The 26739-nt window shown below is 38.8% G+C and overlaps 1 protein-coding gene across 2 annotated transcripts in view; it reads left to right on the top strand.

Annotated features, from left to right (window-relative positions):
• The window catches only part of ADAMTS20 (ADAM metallopeptidase with thrombospondin type 1 motif 20), a 283082-nt gene that overhangs the window by 92602 nt on the left and 163741 nt on the right, over window positions 1-26739 (top strand). The window contains exons 3-4 of one of the 2 annotated variants that reach the window (XM_057318850.1): window positions 21511-21901; window positions 22460-22821. In XM_057318850.1, coding sequence (XP_057174833.1) covers window positions 21811-21901; window positions 22460-22821 — 453 coding nt within the window. In that variant the 5' untranslated portion in view covers window positions 21511-21810. Of the gene's footprint in view, window positions 1-21444; window positions 21902-22459; window positions 22822-26739 lie in introns of those variants that run through there. The other variant, XM_026502074.4, reaches the window with a different exon arrangement.

Here is a 26739-nt window from a genome sequence, read left to right as displayed (position 1 = left end):
ATCATATTGCAGAATCAAAATGTAGATAGTTGTCACCTTTTTCATTAAACACATCAAGTATTTTTCTTTCCTTGATTTGTGGGTGAGTTTTACAATTAATGTGAGTTTGATTCAGATGAAATAAAAATTCGGACGCTATTCTTTTAGACCAAAATTAACGTATAATCTTATATATAACAGACACTCTGTACTGTCAGTTGAAAAGACCTTGAATATTTTTAAGGGAGATGGATTTAAACAAACAGCCATTTGCTGACACTTAAGATAAGCACTTTAGAAGTCTAGGAGAGAGTGTAATGTTATGTTCTGGCATGAAGCCAGAATGTTTTATTTTCTTACCAACATTTTATTTTCCTGAACTCTAAAAGAAGTGACAGGTTATTTTGTCTGTAATGGTGGTTATTTTCAACTTCAAAAACCTTTCTGTGATCTTAAAACCTTATAATTTGTTCACAGTTACAAGTTAATACAGGCACTGACCAGCATCTGTATGTAATTTTAGCTGAGAGATATAGTGGGAACTTTTAGTCCTTCCAAACTTATTTTATTAGACATGCATTGTCTAGAACAAGTCTGCTGCACGCGTGGTACCTACCAAGTTAGCTGAACTCCAATCTGTTGTTGGGAACGTGGACATTTGTGCATCTTTTTGGGGTTTTAGGGGCATCCCACATCAGTCTTGTTCTCTGTTACATGGAGAACTGGCAAGGAGGAGAGGAAGGAAGGAAATACGTGTACAAGAGCTTGTATGTCAGGCTCTGTAGTAGTGCTTTTTCATGTTTTATCACTTGAGTCTGAAGAAAAAACTCCCCTCTCCTTTGACGCTACACCCTTTTAGTTATTCCTTCACTGGATGTTGCCATGATCATTTCCTTTCCTAGGCAGTGACTGGCCCACTCCAGCTTTTCTCCTCCTCCTCTCTCTTTCAGGAATTTCCCTGCAGCATGACTGTGGCTTTCTAGAGATGTGGGATTTCATACCAACTAGTCTGAGGAGAATAAAAGTAAGCACGTGGGCAGGGCCCCTCCTCAGAACTCTTCACATCACACGGAGACTAGGACTGCCTTCACGTAAGAAACAAATCCTATGCATAAGTACTGTTCAAGGGAGGGGTAGAAAATTAAAAACAAAAACAAGAAAACAAAGGAAGAGTGTCTCTGAAAAGAGGCTTTAATTCAATTTTTTGTTGATGTCTCAGTTATTTAAAAAATGTATGGAGTTAGGAGGTATCAAACTCTGTAATGAAGTTAAAGTTGGAGAGAGTCCGTGATTTATGTGATCTTAGCATAATTGTGGGCAGTGTCAATTTAAAGACTGTAAGTTGGAGACAGATGATGGGAATTTTATACATTTTCCAAAACTGCCTTATTGTGTCCAGTCTTCATATTTGCAGTTGTGCCTGACTGTAGAAAAAAATGATAAAAGCAAGTCTTACCTGGTACATTATTACACAGATGGATTAGGTACAACTTTAGACAGAGTAACTTCTTTGTAGAATTCTAAAGGGGTGTCTATCGCTGAAAAATAAAACGAGGCAGTCTGCTTGTTACTTTCCACGCAAGGTTCTTGCCGACTGGCAACGGGGACAGAGACTGGGGAGCTTTGTGGTGGCAGCAGAATGCTGGAAGTGAAAAATACATAACAATGCCTCTGTTATCTGTTTCCAATTCTTGCAGCATAGAGCTGGAATCCAGAAAATTTGCCGCCTTGAATAATTCAACTTTCAGATCTGTTGGTGTTTCAATGACAATTTTGATTCGCCTTTCTTTAGCATTTTATACTTTGCTTAGATTTCAACCACGGTTTTTTTTTTCCCCCTCTGCCTTAAGTACTTTGATTTTAAGAATTTCTCCTTTAGAAATACTAAACAAGACCATCTAGTCAGAAACAGGATATACAGAGAAAGATATGTGAGAAAAATCAAAAACAACTTCTAAAATAAGGAGAAGTCAGCCTGAATTCTACAAAGCTTTATGATTTTATAATGACTGTCTTACCGCATTCTAATGTTCCAGGGGAGCCTTAGAGCTCACTTCTTGCCCAGAATCTCCTTTGTAGATAACAAGCTTGACATGCTTTAAATATTTATGGCAGACTCCGGAGTGTTACAGAAAACAATGCAGCTCCTAGCACATGGACCATGAAGTAGAGTCTTCGTTAGTGCCACACATGGTGACAGAGTTGAAATAAACAGTCTAAAACAGGCAAGCCTGTGAGGCTGGTTCAGCTAAATGATGGTAAACATTCACATGTGTCTTCCCAGTATCAGTATGTATTCCATTATGTATGTTTGTGTTTTCTTTTGGTTTATGAAAATAATTTTTGTTTAAGCAACAAGAAAATGTTAATAAAGAAAATTTAAACTGAAAAATGTAATTACTACCTTCCTTATAAAACTTGTTTTTTTTCCTCTGCTTCTCTCTCTCTCTCTCTCTCACACACACACACACACACGTATGCACGTGCACACACATGCACACATAACCCTGAGCTTGTCTTTGCTGGCTTTCATTCTCTCCTTCAGACTGGCTTTCTCCATGTGACAGTGAACATGGCTGGTAGCAGCAGCTCTAAGCTTGTAAACATGATAGCTTCCTGACTCCAAGGAAAGACGGGCTTTCTCTCTTCTGCTTCTGTATGTAACACTTCTGTGGAATCATGCCGATTACCCAGGTTTGAGTCTGGTGCCAATCCTTTACACAATCCCTGTTGCTAAAACAATGGGAACCTTTGAATGGTGAGCCTGGTTCATGTGCCTGTGACTGGCAGCCTCGCTGATGTCCAAAAGTTTAAGCAGGGGAGGACCAGTTTCACAAAAGAAGAGGTTGCATTTACTAGAAGGGCAAAGAGGCATGTTTAGCTGAGGAAGATATAGGTGTCTATTATCTGAAAAAAATTGAAAAAAATAATTAGGAAGATATGAGAATTGCCAGACATGCTGTTTTGCAAGAACTGGTAATGAGACACTCTACAGATGACAGTGTGTTTACTATTTATTCAACAGGCATTTAGCAAGTGTCTCTAACCCTTGACATGCAGTTTCTCCTGGGCTGCGATATAGGAGTGATAGTAGCCAAAACTAAAATCCAAACCTCTTTCCCTGGTGAAGTGACTTACATATGCTTCTTTTGATTTTCAGAGTGTTCTCCTGCAGCCACGAGAGGTTGTTTCTATAGCTCCTATTAATTCTGTGATTCATCCAAAGCCACTGCTCAGGCTGACACTTCATAACATCACAGACACAGCTGCCTTGTTGATTTTACTTCCCCTGTGCCTGTGCACGCACTGATCCCACACACTTCATTCTTTGGCCTCTCACCTCACTTCTGAGCTGCAGGTGGACCCCAAACCGTCTTTTTCTTTTTTTGGGGGGGGGGGCAGAGGGAGAGGAAGAGAGAGAATCTTTTATTTATTTATTTATTTATTTATTTATTTATTTATTTATTTATAATTTTTTATTATGTTAGTCACCATACAGTACATCCCCAGTTTTTGATGCAATGTTCCATGATTCATTATTTGCATATAACACCCAGTGCTCCATGCAATATGTGCCCTCCTTAATACCCATCACTGGCCTATCCCAATCCCCCATCCTCCTCCCCTCTGAAGCCCTCAGTTTATTTCCCAGAGTCCACAGTCTCTCATGGTTCATTCCCCCTTCTGTTCACCCCCCCTTCATTCTTCCCTTCTTTCTCCTACCGATCTTCCTGCTATTTCTTATGTTCCGTAAATGAGCGAACCCATATGATAATTGTCTTTCTCTGCTTGACTTATTTCACTTAGCATAATCTCCTCCAGTCCCGTCCATGTTGCTGCAAATGTTGGGTAATCATTCTTTCTGATGGCTGAGTAATATTCCATTGTATATATGGACCACATCTTCTTAATCCAGTCATCTATTGAAGGGCATCTGGGCTCCTTCCACAATTTAGCTATTGTGGACAATGCTGCTATGAACATTGAGGAAGAGAGGGAATCTTAAGCAGGCTCCATGCCCACTGCTGGGCCTGACAAGGGCTCGATCTCATGACCCTGACATCATGACCTGAGCCAAAATCAAGACTCAGACATTGAACTGGCTGAGCCACCCAGGCGTTCCCCCAAACAGTCTTTTTTCTGCTGGGTCTTCTTCCTCCATCAGACAACTTTCTTAGGCAGGGGTTAGGTAGACACCTCTCTTAGGCTGAAATGTGGCTTGCTCCAATGACATTTGCCTGGTCCACCAGAACTTGTGCATTCAGGTTCTGCAAAATTCTGGACTTGCAAGCTGGCCACTTCCACAACTGCCCTCTTCTCTCTACTCACTTAACTGACAAAGGCAACTGCAGCCACGCACCACCTCCAGACTGCTCCAGGCCAGAGTCAGATTCATAGATTCTGTATTCCAATCTCCAGGAATTCATTAGATTCCCTGAGGGACTCTCATACTTCACTCCTGTATTAGCCTAGGATGAGCCAAGGAATTTATGCAGCTAAGGAAGCATCTAGTTGGGGAATGAGATGCCAGTTGACTTTCCCTAGGAATATGCCACCCCACCAGTCTATCTAAAGATCTCTCTTTGCCCTCTGTCACTAGGGAATCATCCTACAAATTGCCCTAGAAGGAATGCCTGTCAAATAAATCTAGTCTTATCTTCCATAGACTATTTGAGATGACGGTTTCTGGAACAGTTTGAAAACCTATCAGTGAGTCCTGTGATGATGTATCCTTTAGATCGTAGACACGGCACTTTTTATCCGTTGACCTCTGATCTGGGGCCTCAGCTGAAATTCAAAGTAAAAAACCTGGAGAAGCCCTATTTAACATTCGTTTATATTTGTAAATGTGGCTATAAATGAAAATATTGTCAGTAGGAGTGTGGGCTGTGGAGCTAGAGAGCCAGGATCCAAATACTGAGTCTGCTACTTCCTAACTGTATGACAGGAGCTCTCTGTACTTCACGCTTCCCAACTGTAAAATGCAGATGCTAGTTGTACCCATTTTCTGTGGTACAAATTCTATGAGTGTTACATGAATTAATAAATTTGAAGGGCTTAGGTTAATGCTTTATCATAGTAATATTTAGCTACTATCATTTTTTTTTCTATTTTGAGTATTCTTCCAAAGGCTTCTTGTAGTGGCCTTTGCTTCTTGCTCCTCTCACACTACAGCGAGGCGGGAAGAGTGAGAGGTATTAAGACAATGTTTTTCTCAAATATCTCAGTTAAAAATATATCTTCTATGTAATCAATGAATTAAAATAGATTTGTTTCAGTTTGGTCAGAAACATGAAAGTGGAAAATGGATCCAGTCGCTTAACTAAGGGTAAATTTCATTCATTAAGTCAGTGGATTGGAGTTAAGTTTCAAATACTAGAAATTAATGTATCAGGGCTTATGGTTTTCAGGAATAGATATGAGATTGTTGGGCTGGGGATGAAGACATCTGAGTTCAATTTATGGTTTGACAATTAAAGTATATGAATACTCACTTTATTCCCTGGGCCTCCATTGCCACATTTGACAAATGAAGGTGTTGCACTGAGTGGGCAGACAGCGTGGAAAAGAGTGTGGATTCTGGTGACAGAGCTGGATCTATATCAGCTCTGCCACTTACACCATCTGTAATCACCCGCGAGTTATTCCACCTCTCCAAGAATCCTTCCCTGATGTGCAGAGATGCGAGTAGTACCTGTCTCCTAGGGTTGTTGTGAGGATTAGAAAATTTATCTAAGTGCTGATCCCAGAGCATGGCACATAATAAGCATCCCAGAATGTTATTGTTAATGATAAATAACTACTTTCATTTTTTGTTTTATGATGAAGTCCATGGACCATCAATGAAGACTGTGAAATTTGTACTTGTGCTCACTGCATTTCCCGGGTTCAGCCCTCTGTTATTTGGCTACTAATTCCTTTTACTGCTTACCTGATACTTTAATTAACTACAATGGTCTCCTTTTCACAGGTGTACTTGGGTCTCTTTTAAATACATACTCCTGTGAGAAAGTAACAAATCGAAAGGACATGTATGTCTTTCCACATGCAATTTGCCAGTAAGTAGTCTACCGTCCTTTTACTTTATGCTTACATTTTATACTGATATCTTTTGGTCCTGAAGACAGGTGGGCCATGCTTTATTTTTACAGTGGATGAAAAAATCCATGTGTTTAGCGTTGACTTCAATACATATTTATCAAAATGTATTAAGTTAGCTACATGCTTGGCCCTGTTAGGTCCTTGGGCCAGAATGTAAAAACACATGGTTACTGCCTTCAGGAGGCTTACAGTGATATTACCTAGAATTATGAGAAATCTTGGGTCCCCTTGGAAGTTTCAGCATTCGTGTATTTAAATTGATCTTAAAGCCTGGCAAAAGCCATGTAATTTCCATTAAGTGGCACAATCTCGGAAATCCTTAGAAGTACCATTTTATTTTTCTCAATATCTTTTCTATGGGTGGTGGGTTTCTGTTGAAGAAAATGGCCTAAATAGCAGTCTAGTACCACTTCAAACTTCTCCAACCTTCTCCAACCTTCTCTATACTTTCGGGCCATTACCATTTCCTTTACCATTTTCCCTTTACCATTTCCCTCCCTATCTCCTGCTGTGGCCTTAGAAGGACGAAAAGACCTTCCAAACCTTCTCGACTTACCCAAAACCTTTTACCCCCTGTCCTGCCTTTCCTTTTTTAGAAGGTAACTTAGTTATGTACATCACAGGGAAAATAGGAGTCTAAGAGTGGAATTCCCTCAATTTGCTGCCTCCACATTGATGTATTTATTGAATTGTAACCCATGCTATTACCAGCTGGTTATTTCTTCCTTCCCAAGACCAAACCATCTACCACTTCCCAGAATCCCATCCTTGCTCCCTTTTCTCCTCTCAGTCCTAACTGCCTGCTCTCTACCTGGCTTCATCCCACCGGGATTTAAATAGGCTCATGACACTCTTAACTTTAAAAAAGTTTAGAAAACACAAGCTCTTCTTCAACCACATATCTCTCAGAGACTATTCTCTCTTCATAATGAAGTGACTTGAAAGCACATCTGAGCTCACTGTCTACATCTCCTCAGCCTCTGTTCCACTTTCATCTACTCCAGTTTCATACCAATGACTCCAGCAAGGTCATCAATGATTTCCTTTTTGTGAAAGTCAATAGATATTTTTCACACCTCATTTTATTTGACAGCCCCCCCTTCTTAGTTGACTACCCCTATTCTTCTGGAAATACTTTGGCTCATATTTCAACATTCTGTCCTGATTCTTTAAGACACTGTCTTAAAATGAACCACCCTAAAGCTTATTTCCAATCCCAATTGTAATAAACTAATCCCCCAGAAGTGGACATATCTCTATTCTTGTTCCTATATTTGAAAAAGTGGCATGGGAACAGGCAGAGGAGAGAGAGAGAGGGAGAGAAAGAGAGAATAAATATCCCCAATATGGATCAAGAGATGATTCGGGGACCAAGTTTTAAGAAAAGTGGCTGGTGGAGATCTGTGGTTCCATGGAACTTAGGGATGACTCTGGAAAGTCTCAGTATTGTATTAAGTCAAAATAGATACACAATGAGAGATAGAGGATTTAAATAAGTTCACATGTGGGGCTTTGTAATAGTAATTGCAGAATCATGCCAGTTCTCACTGATTGACCATAGACGTGGTTTCCATGGTGATTTCACACATAGCTCAGGCTCCCCACCCTGTTCCTCCTACCTTCATTGTAGCTTACACTAAATGAGACAAAGAGCTAATAATTATTAGTAAATATTTCAATGCTATAAATTCTGATACAGATCCTGGAAAACCATTGTCAAAAATAGATTATTAGAGGCACCTGGGTGGCTCGGTCGGTTGTGTCCAACTCTTGATTTCAGCTCAGGTCATGATTTCAGGGTTGTGAGACTGAGCCCTGCATCAGGCTTGGCACTAGGCATGGAGCCTGCTTAAGATTCTCTCTTCCTCTCCCTCTAAAAAGAAAAAATAATTTCTAATTATTTTCTAAAAAGAAAAAATTGTTTTCTAAAAAGAAAAAATAATTAACCTACCATTTCTTATTTTATATTTATTCAAGGAAATGAGTATCCAGGTATTTTCAAAGTTCCAAGTCCATGTGGCACAGCTTTGTGTGCTTATTAGAATTTTTGTTTCCTTCTAGAAGAATGGAGAAAGAATGATGATAAGAGATGATAAAATATTATTTGCATTTCAGCAATGTTTCTAATTGGGATACCACAACCTTTGTGTATTCTCAGCATCATCTCATAGGGAAGAGAAACTTAGGATACCTCTTATGTATATTTCTCTAAAACCATGTGAGTGAAGAAAGTTTGTGTTAGGCATTCCTTAATTCCTGACAGTTTGCTTAATTAACTATGCCAGGCTGAAAATCATTTTATCTTTTAATCATATACATTGAATAATTTTGGTCAAGCAGATTATGTGATAGATAGATATATAGATAATAGATTATGCTCATAGTTTCAAAAAAGTATTTGATATTAATTCAACAAAACTACGTTTTGTTTTTACTATGCTATGTGACAGGGACCATCGCTTTTCCTGAAAACAGATTGAAATTTTCTTATAGAATTTCTCTTACAGTCATTAGAAAAAAATTTTAAAATCGTCAGTGGAGGGCTTGAGGTATTTTAAGTTTTGAATACATTCACTACTCAATTGGAAGTAAGTATGCAAATTGGGCAATGGGTTAAAAAATATGTGGTAATAAAAGGTAAAGTGACTTACTTACCTGGCTCATAATTGGGCTCTGAAATGTACACTTTTCAAACCACTTTTCCTGCACTTGTAAATAAAATTAGGAAAAAGCAAACAATTGGAAAACTGTATAGACTTATACTTATTTCAGAAGGTGTTTTGCTTACTTTAGTGTTCTGTAAAAAGTACACACCTTGACATGAAGTATATTGTTGGTCTCAGTTTGCTTGTGTGCACATATGAAGTCATGAAGACATTGTGTTTCTGTTAAGAGTACATTTCAGTTTTTATCACCTTAATACTTAAGGAATTCTTTCTATATTTATGTAAAAGGATAGAACTGAAGAGGTCAGTGTGCATGAATTTTGTTTCTGTAGGACATCTCAAAATAAACTGCAATGCATGCTTTTCTCTCGACCCTGTTTATGGAACTTGGTTGACTGCATGTAATTCATCAGAGCTTCACTGACCTCCTTTAGATGCCAGAATATTTATTTCAGCTTGTGACTCCCATCCTATCTTGTTTCATTAAGGAATAAAGAATTTCTTCAAGTTCCTGTATTATACCCCAAAGTGCCACATCCATTTTGCTACCTTCCCACTATAATGAAGAGCCAGTATTCATATTGGCCTTCTTCAGCCCTGCCATTTCTTCCATCCTCTGGTGTATCTTGGGTATTTCATATTTTATCTCAAATTATAAAATTACAGACAAATAAAATGGTAGGCTTGTAAATGGTTACAGAAGTTATCCAATATAGTCTTTGCAGTTCATAGGTAAGAAAACACACTGAGACCTCAAGACTAAGAGATTTGACATAGTTGTTCTTTGATGTGACAATGTCCTTGAGCATCACTCTAACCAGTCTGTAGTTTTAGAAAATAAATGATTATATTTTTTGAAAAATGTGGTAATACATATTGAAATGAAAAAGCCTGGATGAATTTTTGCTTGGTGTCATATTCTCCTGAGTGCAGACATTTACTTGGCTCTTGCAAACACGACTAGTCTTATATTTAAACCACTCAGTCATCATCATGTTAGTCTGATGGGTTTCCAGGCACCTCCCCAGCTAGAACACTGCTGTATTATTAGCTCCTCCCATTGCTTCCAGAGTTTTGTAATTCAAGCCGGACCTTGGAGAGAGCACTCCTTTCTTCTTTAGCCCTTGGAGTGATGCCATCCTTTCCTTCATTGGATGCTACAGGCTCCTTGCCTTATTTTCACCTCATATTGGTGGTACTCCATTTTATTTGGCAGTCAATCATGTCATCGGGGTCAGCTTCAAGACTGGCTCCTGTGTTTTCTGATCTACCATTTGTTTTTTCCTGGCAAAAAATTCTAGTGGTTAAATGCCACAGTGTCTATTTTCATTTTAACACCTTCTTAAAAGAAAGTTATTTTTGTTTTTCCTAAATATAGTATATCTTTGCCTTAGCGTAGAATTTTAAAAAAATAGTGGTAATAATTCTTTTGACCTTTTTTATTCTTAATAGATTTCTAGAATTTCAACTCATTAACAAAATGAAATACAAAATATGTTCCTTATTAAATACTTTGTCTGGAAGGAAACATCTTGTTAATATGGATTTTAGACCATAAACCAGCAAGAACTTGTTTTCAAGAGTATTTGGCCAAAAGACCTATTTTCAGAATCAAGACACATCAGTTTATTCCAATATAAGGCTCTTTTAAGCAGATAAAAATTGTGTCAGTGTTTAGAAAACCTTATTTCCTTTTAAAGCAGTGGACTCTTCCAATTATATTTCATTTTCATGAAATATTAACATCTGAATAGAAAGTCAATTGATATATTCAGTGAGAATCTACTGTGTGAGAAAAATACCTCTATCAAGAAATCCTATAATATTTGTAACAACCGAGAGGTTATGGACCTTAACATTCAGTACAATATAAAAGGTCAAGAAGTTACAAATAAGATGTAAAATGATGATTAAATTCATCAGAATTCTACATTCTCCTGAGTAAATAGTTTAAAAGAAAACCAATGAATTATTAATGAATCCCTTAAAGTCAAGAAAAATTTATTAAATTTCCTTTCCTTTTCCTTCCTTCTTCCCTTCCTTCCTTCCTTCCTTCCTTCCTTCTTCCCTTCCTTCCTTCCTTCCTTCCTCCCTTCCTTCCTCCCTTCCTTCCTTCCTTCCTTCCTTCCTTCCTTCCTTCCTTCCTTCCTTCCTTCCTTCCTTTTCTAACTTATGAGCTAGATATCATGTAGTTAGCAATGTATTTTAATTAAATACAAATATGTTCTTTGGAGGAAAATATATACCTCTTTCTTTCCTTTTTTATTTTCATTTTTATCATTTTTTAAAGATTTGTTTATTTATTTGAGAGAGAGAGTGCTGAGTGCCGGGGGCGGCGGGGGAGTGGCAGAGAGAGGGAGAGAATCTCAAGCAGACATCCGCCCACAAGCATGAGCCCAATGTGGGGCTTGACCTTGCCACCCTGAGATCATGACCCGAGCTGAAATCAAGAGTCAGTCAGTTATCCGACTGAGCCACCCAGGCTCCCCTTTCCTTTTTATTTTTAAAAGAAAAATTCAATATGTGGTTAAGTGTCAGAAAATAGCCATGGAAGATATTTATTGTTGTCAGAATTTTCCTGATATTTTTGGCTTATGAGATTCTAGTTATAGGCTCTGGTTATTGGATTAATGTGGGTCTGGGGGGAATCAAATATTTACTTTAAAAGATTATTTTAATATTTAATTACCCGAAATTCTTTTAAAGTTTTTCTACATAGGGGGATGCCTGGGTGGCTCAGTCGGTTAAGTGTCTGCCTTCAGCTCAGGTCATGATCTCAGGATCCTGGGATCAAGTCCCACATCAGGCTCCTTGCTTGGGGGGGGGGGGGGGTTGAGTCTGCTTCTCCTTCTGCCTGCCTCTCCCCCAGCTTGTGTTCTCTCTCTCTCTGACAAATAAATACATAAAATCATTAAAAAAAAAGTTTTTCTGTATAAGTTTTTGCTATAGTAAAATGTTTTAATTAAAAATGTTTAATATAGTATTATACGTATACATATACACAGAAAAATGATACATAGCATTATGATATGAGAATATACATCATCAGAGTGCAGATATATGAGCTTTCACAAGCCAACTCTACCTACACAACTAGAACCCAGATCACAAAACAGAATTTTACCAATATCTTAGAAGTGCATTCATCTTTATTCCAGTCTCAATACTCTTGACCCCAAGGGTTAGGCAGTGTCTTGACTTCTAATGGCATTGAATAGTTTGCCTGCTTCTGTATGTTGCATAGAGATTGAATCATGCAGTATGTACTCTCTTTTGGGGTGCGGTAGGGGATCTGAGTCTTTCTATAAATATTTTTATGAGATTCAGTGGTGTTGTTGTGTGCCGTTGTAAGATTGTATATTCTCATTCTCTTTAGAATTCCATCATGTACATACAACACAATTCATTGATCTATTGTATTATTAATTGGCTTTTGGGTAGTTTCTAGTTTTTGACTATTAAAGAAATAGTGCTTCTGTGAACATTCTTGTACATCTCTTTCTCCAAACTTATGGATGCATTTCTTGTGGGGATATGCTCAGGGGTTATACAGTATTTATATATTCAGCAGTTTCCAAAGTGATTGTAGCACTTTGTACCCCCACCAGCAGTGTCTGGGAGCTCCAGTTACACCAAGTCCTTGTCACCGTTTGATATTTTCTTTTCATTTTTCCCCCTATCTTTAAATTTATTCATTTTGTCAGTACAGTGTGTGGTAGCATCTCATTGTGTTTTTTATTTGCATTTCCTTCTTGACTAATCATGTCGAGCACATTTTCCTATGTTGGCTATATTGATATTTTCCTTTATCAAATATATTTTTAAGTCTTTTGACTATTTTTCTGTTTGGTCATCTGTCTTTTTCTGATTTGGTGGAGGTTTTTCTAATGTGTTCTGTATACAAATTTTTTTCAGATAAATGTATTACAAATAATTTTCCTTACACTTTCCACTCCCTTAATTGTGTCTTGAAAAGTTCTTTTACCATAATTCCAAGATGATTCTTACCTATATATATTTAGAAACTAGTACTTTGTCGTATATATGACTTGCAAATAATTTCGTCCACATTTTTTATTCTTCTAATAAATAATAAATAATAATAATATCTTTTGATGAACAGAAGTTCCTAATCTTACTGCAATCCAGTTTATCGTTTTTGGTTGACGTGTATTCTTCTAAAGAAAGTTTTACCTACTCCAGGGTCATAAATAAGTTTTCTTTAAAAGCTCAATTGCTTTATCTTTCACATTTAGATTTGCAATCCATCTGGAATTGATTTTTAGGTATGTTGAAAGGTAGGAAATCACTTTTTAATTATTATTACTTAAGGCATATGTGCTCATTGTAGAGAAACGTGGAGAATAGATATTAGCTGTGATCGACCATCCAAGAATACCATCCCTGTTACTGTGGTGCATGTTTTCACACACAGCTTTTGTTATTATTTATTAATTTCATTCCTTTATGGTACTGTTATAAAACTTACTATTCATATTTTTATTCCTCTCAGTTATGTAAACTGAGAATAAGAGGTCTAGTTCTTTTTATTGGACATTCACTCTTATCACCCATGACAAAAAAAAAAAACAAATCACAAAAGTTTGTCCCTAGGATAGTGTGAATACCTTTTTAATTTTTAGCTTCACACATTACAGACTAACTTCTCAGGTGGACTTTGAATCTTCCTTCTCCTGTGACAAATTTTCCCACCAAAGTCAGTTAAGCACCTTATTTTTAGTATAACTTAAAGGCCTATAGGTTGTTTTCTAACTCTTTCATTTCTGCCAGTATCTTCATTAATTCCTTTATTCTGCTTTCTTTTAACTTTTTACCAATATTTGGATTATTTGCTGAATTAATTTTTCATTCCTTTTTTAAAGTGATCTAAAATTTGTTGTATCTCTATCCCATATGTTCAAATATATAGATTTTTATTATTGCTCATTTCCTAAACCATTTTTTCAATATATGTTTGCATTTTCTACTTGACCCAAGACTTTTAAAACTTCCTCTATAACAAACTTTGATTTTTCTGCTTTTGCTATGTTTTAGGTTTATTAAACTGTGATCAGAGAATGTTGTCTGAACTACTTTTATTTTTTGGAATTTATGAATGTGACACGCTTATACAAAAGGTATCTTTTCAAGACAGAACTATTTTATTAACTATATTATATACGTCTTCTATATTCTCACTTATGTTCTTGCCCTTTTACTCTGTTGTGAATTGATAGATGTGAATTAAAAACTCTTAATACTAAACTTTTTTCCTGTCTTCTTATAATACTGTTTGTGCTACATGAGACAGTTGCTACGATATATAGTTATATATTTATAACCATTTATTTTTATCTTTCTTTTTCATTTTACTCTAAATATTTGCATTCCATTCTGTTATTCAATATTTATATCAGTCTGAGTTCTAAGTTAAAATTATTGAAAGCTCATTTTCCAACATTTTGCCATAATTCACCCATTCTTTGGTTGGCTGCATTTTGGTCACCAGAAAAATATTCTGAGTTCTTGCATATTCAAAACTGTTTGTCTATAGTATGTACTTAAAGGAGAGCTTGGCTGGATACACTTCTTGTCTCACATTTTCTTTCCTTGAGTATATCTATCAAGAATTTCCTTCCTTTATCTTCTGATGTTGAATGCTGCAGTGGAGAAATATGAATATAACCTACTTATTTTATGCCCATAAATAACATTTATTTTGCCTCGCTGGGAAAAAAACAAAAACCAAACCAAAACAAAAGCTTCTTTCTAAAGCCCAATAGCTTTACTAGGAAATGTCTTGATGTTGACCATTCTTGGTCAATTCTTTGTACCCATTGTCTTTCCAATATACAGATTCAGGTCTTTTATTTCAACAAAGACACTCTTGAATTATAACTTTAAAATATGTTCTGTTTATTTGTTTGATTCTTTTTTCTTCAGAGGCTACTCCAAATATGTATATATGGATCCGTAATGCATATCATTTCTACTTTTTTCTTCCCAAATCCCCCCTCCCTCCTTTTCATCCTTCCTTCATTTTTCCTTCCTTGCTTCCTTCTGTCCTTCCTCCATTCTTCCTTCTTTCTCTCTTTCCTCTCTTTGTTTCCATTTCAATGTCATTCCCATTTTTTCTATATTCCCTCCCCCCCCACACACTTTCTATTCTCTCTCATGGTGCTTTCGATTTTGTTAAGATGCTTTTCCCCCTCTACTTCTTTTTTGAATTCCACTAAATCTATTTTATTTCTTCCTGTTGTCTTTCTATATCTTCCATGAGTTCCTATACTTCTGATTTAGGTCTGACTTCAAAAGTAATCTCTTCATTTTTTAAATAATCCATAACAAAATGTTTGGTCACACTTTTTATACGCTCCATAGCAAGATTTTTCTGGTATGTTTTCTTCACCTGTAGATAAGTTTTGATGCTCTTTCCCAATTTCTTTCTTATAGTATACTGCATTTTTTGTGTGTAATCCTTTTCAGAAAAAAAAAAACACAACAAAAAACCAACCCACCTTATCCTTGAATGACCTTTGTTTTCCTGGACCAGCTCTTTGTTGGACTGAGATGTACAGAGTAGCCTTCTAGCTGCTCTCTTTCTCTGCTGTCGCAGAGATAGGCTGCTTCCTATTGCTCTGGCTCCTCTTTGCTATTATTTGCATAGCCTACTTCCTCTGCTTCTCTGGCCAAACGTGGATCTGCTCATGTACATAATCTTCTATGTTCCACACAAGGACTGTAGCTTTTACAAAACAGGGTGACCACTCACCTTTGGAAAGCTAGTTTTTTTTTCTTTCCCTGTGTTACTTGATATGTGTCTCTGCTGAGCTCTCTTGCTCCTTTCTGGATATTTTCTTTACTTCTTTCACATGGCTTCTACCTTACTTGTTCATGGTAATTTTTATATGACCTGGGAGCTATCATTCTCTTTTTTTAAAAGAAATTTCCAGGAGGAGATGGTGAACCATCCTGATGTGTGCAGCAATATTCACCTTTTAAGTTAATTTTCTCACTATACTCAAACAATATGAAATAGTTCTTAAAATTAGTGCACATACATGTGAAAAAATTCCACAAGAATAGGGAAAGAATCACCCAACAGAATTTCAAAGTAACACTGCCCTTGGCTCTTACAGGGATGGAAGTAGTGCCCATTCCCACTAACCAGACTGGAAAATCTCTCTAATTATGAGCACTGGGGAAGGTACATAGAATGGTCTTACTTTGGTAGTGGGGAATAATTATGCTTAGACTGACCATTGCTTTGTTCCTTCTTAATAAATTTTAAAAGAAAGATCAGGAAAGATCTATTTCCAAGAAACCTAACTGCATCTCAGCACAAACCCAAGAAGATTTGTAGGAACACAAATCTATCCAGCACCCACAAAGGTAAAATTCATCCAATCTAAAATTATCAGGCTTTAAAGAAGAGGAAAAGTATGACCAATACAGAGAGGGAAAAATCAATTAATCAAAACTGACCAGGAACTGACCCATATTTTAGGATAGACATCAAAAGAATGATTATAACTGCATTCCGTATGTTCAAAAAGTTAAGTAGAGGCATGCAAGATAAAAAAAGGCCCAAACTAAAGTTTTAGAGATAACGATAGTTGTGACATAAAAGATACAGTGAATACAACTAATTACAAATTAGACATTGCAGAAGAAAAGAATAGTGAATTTGAAGACAGAAATAAAAATTATCCATTTGAGACACAGAAAGGAAGAGGAGAATTTAAAGCAATAACTGAGCTTCAGAGAGTTGTGGGACAACTGTGTGCCATCTCATGTATGCATAACTGGAGCCTTGAATGGAGAAGAGAGGGAACAAAAACTTATATTTGAAAAATAAAAAACATACATTTTTTTTTACAAAAAATAATGTACTGTATGTTAACTAACATATTTAAATAAAATCTGAAAAAAAGGAAAAAATAATGACCCCAAATTTTACAAATTTGATGAGAATAATAAACTCATAGTCTCCCAAAACTCAATGGACTCAAGCCTAAGAAACATAAAAAAAAATCACATTAAGGTATACCGTAAATAAGTTGAACAAAACTAGTGATGGAGAGAAAATCTTAAAAGCAGCCACCACAAAAAGATATCTTCTGTACGGAAGATGAGGACTGATTTCTTGTTATAAAAAATGCAAAAGACAGTAGGTCAACAGCTTTCAAGATATAAAAGGAAAATAACCCTTTCAACCCAGAATTCTATACCTGGAAAAAAATAGGTTTCAAAAGTAAACTTGAGGAGCGCCTGGATGGCTCAGTCCTTAGGCGTCTGCCTTCAGCTCAGGTCATGATCCCAGTGTTCTGGGATGCAGCCTGGCAATGGGCTCGCTGCTCAGCAGGAAGCCTGCTTCTCTCTCCCACTCCCCCTGCTTGTGTTCCCTCTCTCACTGCCTCTCTCTCTGTCAAATAAATACATAAAATCTTAAAAATAAAATAAAATAAAATAAACTTGAACTAGGGAGGTGGGAGGATGGGGTAAATCGGTGAAGGACATTAAGGAGGGCACTTGGTTATTATAGAAGACTGATGAATCACTGACCTCTACCTCTGAAACTCATAGTGCACTATATGTTAATTAATTGATTTTAAATTAGAAAAATAAAAAAATTAAAAAGGAAAGAAGCATGGTTAAAAAAAAAAAAAAGGAAAGAAAGAAAGAATGAACTCCTCCTCATAGAACCTGTACCACAAGAAATGTTAAAGAAAGCCTTTGAGGCAGAACAAAAATGATACCAGATGGACATAGCTGTTTAAATAAAAATAACATCAATGCAAAGTGGGATTTGTAACATATGCAAATGTTGAATGTGTGATGACAACAACAGCACCAAAGTTGGGAAGGATGGAATTGAATTTGCATACTAGAAGATAGTCAGAGATAGGTTAACTATGTATGTTATAAATCCTAGAGTAACAACCTAAATAATGAAAGGATTATAGCTAATGCAGATTAAGTGGGATGATAGAACACATTTAGTTAATCCAAAAGAAGGCAGGAAAAAAAAAGAATAGGACAATTAGAAAACAAATAGCAAGATGACAGACTTGAATATAAATATGTTAATTATTATATTAAATTTAAATGGTATAAATATCCTAATTAAAAGCAGATGGTAAGATTGGCAAAGTAATTTGCCTATTCTTTTAGGTTATATAAATTTTAATATTAGTACTTATTTATACAATGAATAATTACTTTTTTTCTATTCCAAGAGGATACATTTAGTGCTGGGGATCCTGCCTCAAACAGCCTGTCTGTAGTCTCTCCTCACATGACACTTACAATCTGGTGTTGAACGCAGACAAGTAAATAAAAAAATTAGAACAGAGTGTAATAATTGCTTGGGCAGAGGAGCTTGATTCTTCTCTGCATACCTGGAAATAACAATGCTTTAAAAATTGACACAATGGCCATAGCTTATATTGTTTTAATTATAATGATGGATAACTTCCCATACCTGCTACAATATATAATGTTTTTACTTAGCAGTTGGCCATTTGTAATTAAGACTGGAGCAGCATCTGTGGGATTTCCTGCCAAACCCACTTCTGTGCATTTATCATTTTCTAATTCTATCCCCCTATTAGGTCAGTGGTTCTCAAATGGGGCCAATTTTGCTCCCAGGGGATGTTTGACAATGTCTGGAAATATTGGGGTTGTCACAACTGGGATGGGGGACTACCAGTATTGAGTGAGTAGAGGCCAGGGATGTTGCTAAACATTCTACATTGAATAGGGCAGCTTCCCTCCCCCCATAACAAAGACTTACCTAGCCCCAAAACTCAATACTGCCTCAGTTGAAAAACCCTAAACTTGTGTGACCAATTCATCCCAATTTGCCCAGGACTTCCCAAGTTTTAGCACTGAAAGTTTTGCATCTCAGGAAACTCCCCAGTCTCAGGTCATAGTGAAGATTGATTACCCTCCTTTCAACCTACTAATATTAGAAAAGCAGTCTCTATTCAAATAGCTGTTCCTTTTGGTATGAACATCAGTCTCATAATGTAATAAAAATCATAATCAGCATGAACATGTGTTGAGCACATTTTGTCCAATATTATGCCAAGTGTGTTACCTGTATTATCTCTTAATCACCTTAACAATTGCATGAGATTACTATTATTACCTCCATTTTACAATTGGCTTATAGAGTTTAGGTAAATTGTTGAACTTTACACAGCTGGTTGTGGTCGAATTCAGTTATAAAAACAAGATCTAGCTTGCGTATAGTGAGCATATTCCTGCTTTGTAAGATTGAAAATATTTTCTCTACACTGTGCCAACCTCACAGCGTAGCTTATACTTATAATGATAATTGTCACAATTACAAATCAAACAAAATTACATTTAATATGACTATGGCTTTCATTTTCTGAGTTGTTGCTGGTTACAACTGCACTACATGAGATTTGAGATGGTATGAAGAGTATAATTTTCTTACAAAAAGTATGGAATTTGAAACCAAAGAGATTTGAGTCTAACTTGATATGGTGATCTGGGTAAATTATTTAATTTCTGAGTTCTGTGGGGGCAATGTGTAAATTAAATGAGGCAATCTTTCTAAAGTCCCTTGTATGGTACCTATATGTCAAAGAAATTCTGTAAGTGGTAGCTATAATTATCAATGTGAGGAAATTGCTTGATTGATATGGCATAGATTAGCTTACTCATGGCATTTTCATTGGCAGAGAAGGAGAAAGGAAGAGAGTTACTATGAATATCATAACAGTTAAGCCTAATATAATGAAAAGGCACTGAAGCCAGAAAGGATTTGTGGAAACCCAGCTCAGTTACTTAGATACTGTATGAAAATGTAACATTTATCCTCTATAAAATGAGGGAAATAATGCTCTTGACTGAACATGGTAAAGATTATATTACCATAGAATACGCTTCTCATACAGCTTCTCATTTCTTTAATAAAAGGTAAAACAGTCCTATTTTTAAAATAGAATTTCAAAAAAATTAGACCAGGCTGAAAATCAAATATTCCTTTGTGAAAACTACTTTGAGTGACAAACATTCAGTAATGGAAATGAAGTATTTATTTCGCCTTCATTAAATAGATAGCCAATTACATTGGTGCAGTTCTATTTTCTGTTATTTGTATGAGGGAAGGCATGGCTCCCGATGTAAAGATACATTTAGAGTTGCAATGTAATTAAAATGACTCTAAATTACAATGTACTGAAGGTAACCACTAAATAGACAGGTGTGGGTAAAGTCTGTTTTGTTTTGTTTAGAGTAACAGTATGGTTAACTTAGGGGAAAAAATTAGATGTCTGTAATTCTGTGATAGATGAAATGACATTTGTGAGGAAGGGGTACAAAAGAAAGGGACTGATTGTGGAAGAATTACCATCACCGAGCTGGATAATTTCATTGGTAAAAGTAAAATTAAACTCTCCTTTCTCAAATAAGATTTGTTCACATCCGTGGTAAACAACAGATGGACCAAGTGTCCGATATAAAAGTAAGGAGGCATGCCGTGAGAGGTCAATTCAAAGCGAACAGAATTTTTTTTTTTTTTTTTTTTTTTGAGAGTTCAGAGGAGGAAGGGCAGCCAGGAACTAAATTGAGAGTCTATTCCTTTGTGTTTGTGAAGATTTACCCTTATATTCCTTTACTTTTTCTTTCACCTTCTTTCTCCCCTTTGGTTGGATTTCAAGACAATTGGACCCCTTCCTCCTCCTCTTTTTTCCCCCCATACAGGTGACAGAGAGAAGCAATATGGAACTTGCAAATCAAACAGGTGGATTTGAGAAATGAGAAAGTAGTTCTGAAATGACAGTTGCTTTCTGCTGCTAGTGAGGTTTATAGAATTTAACAGACCTCAGGTGACACAATGGGATCCAGCGCTACAGTAAGTGTTGAGGATGATGAAGATAATTGTGGATACGTGGGGTCATTTGGATATCATAAAGAGAGGACATATTAATACTGTGAAACTACCAGCACAGTCTCATAAAATGACATGCAGGCACAAGTTTTGTGGGGCTTGACATTTCTATAATTTGGGGGTCCTTTATACAAAATTAAGTACAAAGATGAATATTAAAAGAGAAAAAAATCACAAGTACTGGAACTGTGGAGACTGAGATCCTTTTCATCTTGAATTTCTTTAGACAACTGCCAGAAATTCACCCCCAGAATTGCTTGCTGACTGCAACCGCACATTCCCCTCTGCACCTACAAGGCTCTTAAACTCCCATCAACTCCTAGAACACGGAGGGGCCCTCGTCAATGAGACTTGATCGTTAAGCTTCATTGGATTCATCCCTTGCCTACAGGAACTTCCCGCTGTAGCTTATTTTATCTTGCTTGAGAAGTCTAAAATTACCGTGAAACAGAAATAACAGAAACTTTCCAACTGATGCTTTTCATTTCATTGTAAGAGCGAAAACCTCACACACCTATCACCTATCTGAACCGCGACCTCACGCAGCTTGATCAGTTTTGGGTTTTACAGGTACCGGGATGATGTCCAGCTGGCCCTCGGACTAGACACACCACGTTGCTCTCCCAATGCTGGAGCCCGCGGGGACCGCACTCCTCGTGCGGCTGGGAGTTGGGGGCGGGCTGCACGCGGGAGGGCGAGCCCGGGCCGCGCCTCCTGCTGATTGGCCGGGCCCGGCCCCTAGAGGCGGGCTCTCACCGCGTTCGCCCGGCCCGGGGTGGCTATATTGGCACCGTTCCTGCTAGGTTGAGTTGCTTCCTCGCGTTGGTCTGGATTTAGGGAGAAGGTGTCTGAGGGCAGTGCGAGCGCAGGAAGCGGAGCGAGGCTGCCGAGAGCAAGCCGGGAGCTGTGGGGCTGCAGTGCGATGAAGCAGCGGCTCAGGGAGCGGAGGCTGGCGGTGTGGCGAGACGGTCCGGCCCGGGGCCGGGATTGCTGCTCCGGAGGCTGCTGAGGCGCCGCGGCGGCCGGCGCAGAGCACGGCGGGCGAGAAGGAGGAGAGGCTGCGGAGCGCGGGGAAGCCGGACTGGGCGGCCGGCGGCTCGGGTTGGCCTCCCCGGTTGGGATCCCCCGGGTGGAACCATGCGGGTGGCCAAGTGGCTGACGGGGCTGCTCTACCAGCTCTCGCTCTTCATCACCAGGTCTTGGGAAATTCATTTCCACCCCAGGCAAGGTAAGGTCACTGTGGGACGCCTCCAGCAGCGAGGTGGGGGCGAGGGGCCCGAGTGGGACTGGCGGACGGAGTGGGGTGGGTGAGTCAGCCCGGCTGTGAGGACCCTGGTCCTGTAGAGGCTCGCGGGACTCAGGGATCAGCCAGCCCCAAGCATCCTGAGAGGTTGCGGCTGCGCCGGGTTTCGAGGAATCGCGCGCGCCGGGACCGGTCTCGCTCCCGGGACCACGCGGTGGGGGCGCGTGGGGGCAGAGAGGCGCGTGCGCCAGGACTGCACCAGTTGGCGGCTGGGAAGCAAAGAGGGATGGGAGAAGGAGGTGGGTTGTTCGGGGCTGTGAGTGTCAGGGTCTTGGCTTGGGAAGGTTGGAGCAACTCGGGGGTGTGGGAAAGCAGAGCACGTGTGTGTGTATGTGTGTGTGCGCGCTCTCGCCAGCTCGTGTGCATTTGTCGTGCCTCCGGGTGGATTGGGACCTGGGGCGTTTGGTTGAAGTTTGGGGTCGTGGTGTTGGAAACCAGCGTGGCCGGGGAGGGGGCTCAGTGGCCATATTTCTGTGGTTGTAGAAGCCCTGGTAAGGACGCTGGTCTCCTACGAAGTGGTGACCCCCGCGCGGGTCAATGAGTTTGGCGAAGTGTTCCCGCAGAGCCACCACTTCAGCCGGAGGAAGCGCAGCTCGGAGGCGCTGGAGCCCACGCCACTCAGGACCCACTACCGAATCAGCGCCTACGGGCAGCTCTTCCAGCTGAACCTGAGCGCGGACGCGGCCTTCCTGGCCGCTGGCTACACCGAGGTGCACCTGGGAGCCCCCGCGCGCGGGGCGGAGGAGCGCAGCGTGGTGCCTCCAGATCTCCGCCACTGCTTCTATCGAGGCCAGGTCAATGCTCGGGAGGATCACACAGCGGTCTTCAGCCTCTGTGGAGGACTGGTAAGTGCCCTCAGGCCCCTCGAGCGTTTTTCTTGGGATCCAGTTAAGGGCTGTGTTAATGGAGTTGGTTAGTTGGGTTTTTCCAAGTTGATGGTTGGTGACCCCAGAGGTCAGAGGGGGTTATCAAGGGGGATTAACACGCAGATTAACCCAAGCCTGAGGCCACTCTTTCTTGCAATGGGGTGGGGTGGGGGTTGGAGGATCCCTAGTCTCTATCTGCTGCAAAACTGACCCCTCTGTGCAAAGCTAAGGAGGCTCCTGAAAATGTCAGATCCTGAGCGAGTGAGTCAAGGAGTGTATGGGGCCTGTTCCACACGTGAAATGTCTCTTCCAACAGGAGGGCAGTTGACTTCACCGGCACACCAACTCCTGACCACTTAAGCAGACTCCCCTGAATTAAATCTGATCCTTGAATTTAGAAGGAAATGGATATAGGTAAAATGGAAATCTCAAAAGGAAAAGTTTCTTGATAGTATGGGGATGGCCATAGAGGCTGAATCCGCCTGTGTTCAAAATGCACTACATTTGACAGTATCTGCAAAGACCTAGTGCCAGCACGTGAGAAATGATCATTAGAGTGACAGGAGAAAAAAATGGGGATTTTGTGTAGAGGGGGGAAAAAAACCTTATTGTGGAGAGAGGAAAGGAAATAAAATAGTGGGTTCTTTGTGTTTTGTTCCTTTCCGTTGAAGGCAGAGGTTCTAACCCCCCCCCCCCAACCATAAACTTCTTCAGTCTGGGAAAACTTAGGATGTCTTCTCAACATACTTTAAATGTGTAAAATGTTAATTGGCTTCCTTTTAAGTACTAACAGTAATCAAAATGTTACAGATACTACAACTTACAGTTTCACAATACACTTCGTTAATACACTAAGTGATCATTGGGGAGGGGTCTATTTACTGTGGTAGTGATAATGAGTATAAACTATCTGGATAGCTACATCAACTCTGGTACAAAGGTAACTTGTTGATAACAAAGTCATAATGTCTGTGATTTTTACCTACAATAGTGAAGGAAATGTTAAATATCAGAAGTTGGTGAAAATAGGTCTAACACTTTGCCATCCAAGTTTATGAAACCACAGGTTTTAATAGTTTTGTTAAAATACTTAACTCCTGTTTAAAGACCTGTTCAAGAAAGAAACAACTGGAATTGGCTACTGGATTCTAGCATTCAAATGCAATGCTTCCTCTCAGGTTAATTGTAGGATATCTTCCTGGGTGTGAGTTTTGGTCACTAGTAAATTTGGAAGGTCTCCTTGCTCTTTTTTTCATGCTGCTTTGAGCTATAGTTACATGGAATGCCTTGGACAATTTCCTTCCTTTCTCCTGTGTTAAATGTAGAAAGTTTGCAACACCAGAATGGCAGAAACACTAATATTTACACAGCCACCTATATATATATCGAAAGAAAGGAAAATATTCTTTTCTAGAACCTTTCAGAATGATTAGCTCATCTGAAAAATTCTAGATTTATTATCACAATTTGTCATGGTTAATGTTTCCTTGATTTAGTATTTCACGGCATGAAAAAACATTCCAGATGGGAAGCATTATTATCTGCTCATGTTGATTCATAATGCTGGTGTAGTTCAAATTTTTATTCAGTATCCCCTTTTTGAAATCAAACAGTTGGAAATGTTTTTAGGTCTTGAGTTCATCCTTACCCATTACTGTGCCAATTTGGATATAGTTGTCTAAGTTATACATTATTAATCTGACTCATGTATGCACTTTGTTTTTGGAAGATTTATTGCCCTTAGACTAACATTTTAAAAACTTATTTTATACCTATGTGTTTTAATTTCTTTGTAAGGCTTCATTGAGGACATCGGTCATGGTAGAGATAGAAAATGTCCAGTAATATAGCAAATACCAGTATCTAAGTATCTTTTAGTAGTGTGATCATGACCAGTCAGAACTCTAAATTACTAACGAGATTAGTGACATTTCTTTGACTTTCTCACTTTTGATATTTCCACCAGAACTGATATTAACTATATATTTATGACTGTGTATCTTCTTTCTACTGAATCAGTCATTAAGTTCCTTTAGAATAATGGTGTCCTCAAATAGCTGAACATCTGGTGGGTTCTACAGTCCAGTTGTCATTATATGCAATTTTTCTTAGTCTCAGATTATTCTTTAGATTTGGATAAAATTGTTGTACTGACAACTTAGACCAGCTGGATTGTTTGTAGATCAACCTTGATACAATGCCTGTGCAGTTACTGCTAATTTTCTGGCCCTGCTCCTTCTTGCTTCCGGACTGATGTTTGACTTTGTATATGTGACTGTGATCTAGCTTTGACCTCTACCAGTCCATTGCACATTAAGATTGAAGTTTATAGAAGGATTGTTAGAGCCACACTAAAATTTAGAGAAGATCATTTTTCCTAGTTTTTCTGCTCTAAGGTTGCTTTTAATTATAAATGAATGTTGTACTTACTTTTCCTGAAAAAATTGAAATGAGCATGTGATTTTTTTTTTTCTGTTAATATGTATTGTCCCCTACATTTCTAGATTCAAGCATACATTGACTACTGATGAAAACTGGTCCCATAGCAGGCCATAGTGTTTGTTCTGAGGTCCTTGTTTAGGAGGAAGGTGGAGAGATGATCCTTCAATTTCTCTAGCTGAACTCTAGGCCTGAGAACTCGTGGCCTCCTTCGCTCAGCTGAGGCTCCTGGACATCCCTCCTGGGCTCTCACTGGTGCTGCCTCTTCCTGTGAGGTCTGGCTGCAGCACTTACCTGATCTGTCTGGCTGCTGTACTCTGCAGCCATTATCAGGCACTTTGCTTCTGTTGCTGTTCCTTCACCATGCAAGGTGGCTTAGTGATGCTGTTGGGAACCTTCCAGAACCCTCTAAGGATCTGAAACCCTCCATGGCATTTGAAAGTCAAGGGGAACTTAGTTATTCTCTTTACCAAATTCTGCCATGCCTCTAACTTTGGGGAGGGGTGTACGTGGGGGAGGGGGAATCCCTTTCAGAGTGGTCCCTTCCCTGAATCCCACTTAGCATGCTGAAGCATTTCTCTTGGCATTTCCCTTAAACTAACATGTCTTCTGTCTCTAGGATCTTTTTTTTTTTTTTTTTAAGATTTTATTTATTTATTTGACAGAGATAGAGACAGCCAGTGAGAGAGGGAACACAAGCAGGGGGAGTGGGAGAGGAAGAAGCAGGCTAATAGCGGAGGAGCCTGATGTGGGGCTCGATCCCATAATGCCGGGATCACGCCCTGAGCCGAAGGCAAACGCTTAACTGCTGTGCCACCCAGGCGCCCCTTCTGTCTCTAGGATCTTAACCCTCACTGGAGAAGTTGGCACATGTACATCTTGTCATCTGTTTATGTCTCCTGTCCCTCTTTTCTTCCGGGAATCCACGAAGTTCTCCTTTCACATCTTACTTAGTTGATCAGTTCTCCTTCCATCTTCCATTTCCGGTAGCATCTACCCTTTCTGGTGGCTACTGAGGAATGTCTATTTTAGAGGAAGGGAATGAAAACCAAAATGTTTCCAAAATATCTATGTGCAACCACTTAAAAAAATCGACATTCCATTTAGTGGAATGCTAGTGTTGCTTTAACCCTAAACATACACACTTTCATTTCTATATAGTTATTTTTTTCCCCCATTCTTAGAAGTCTTGGTATTTACATATTTCACTAAATCACTGAACCGTGACTAGTACTTCTAAGTGTTTTGGGCCCAAGAACGAGAAGGGGCTAAGAGTCTGCCAGAAGTCTTGTTTCACGTTTGTATAACTTCTGCTTTTGTTTAATTTCTCCTAAGTGTAACATTCAAACATGTCTAAACAGATTTATTCATTTGTAAAATTTGCAGTAGATATGAAAATGGAACTGAATCCTAAAATTACCTGTAAGTCACGGCTAATCAAACTTTTTTAGTCCATTG

This window comes from Ursus arctos, unplaced genomic scaffold (assembly GCF_023065955.2).
Source record: "Ursus arctos isolate Adak ecotype North America unplaced genomic scaffold, UrsArc2.0 scaffold_26, whole genome shotgun sequence".
NCBI lineage: Eukaryota > Metazoa > Chordata > Mammalia > Carnivora > Ursidae > Ursus > Ursus arctos.
This window is presented reverse-complemented; position numbering and strand designations above follow the sequence as displayed.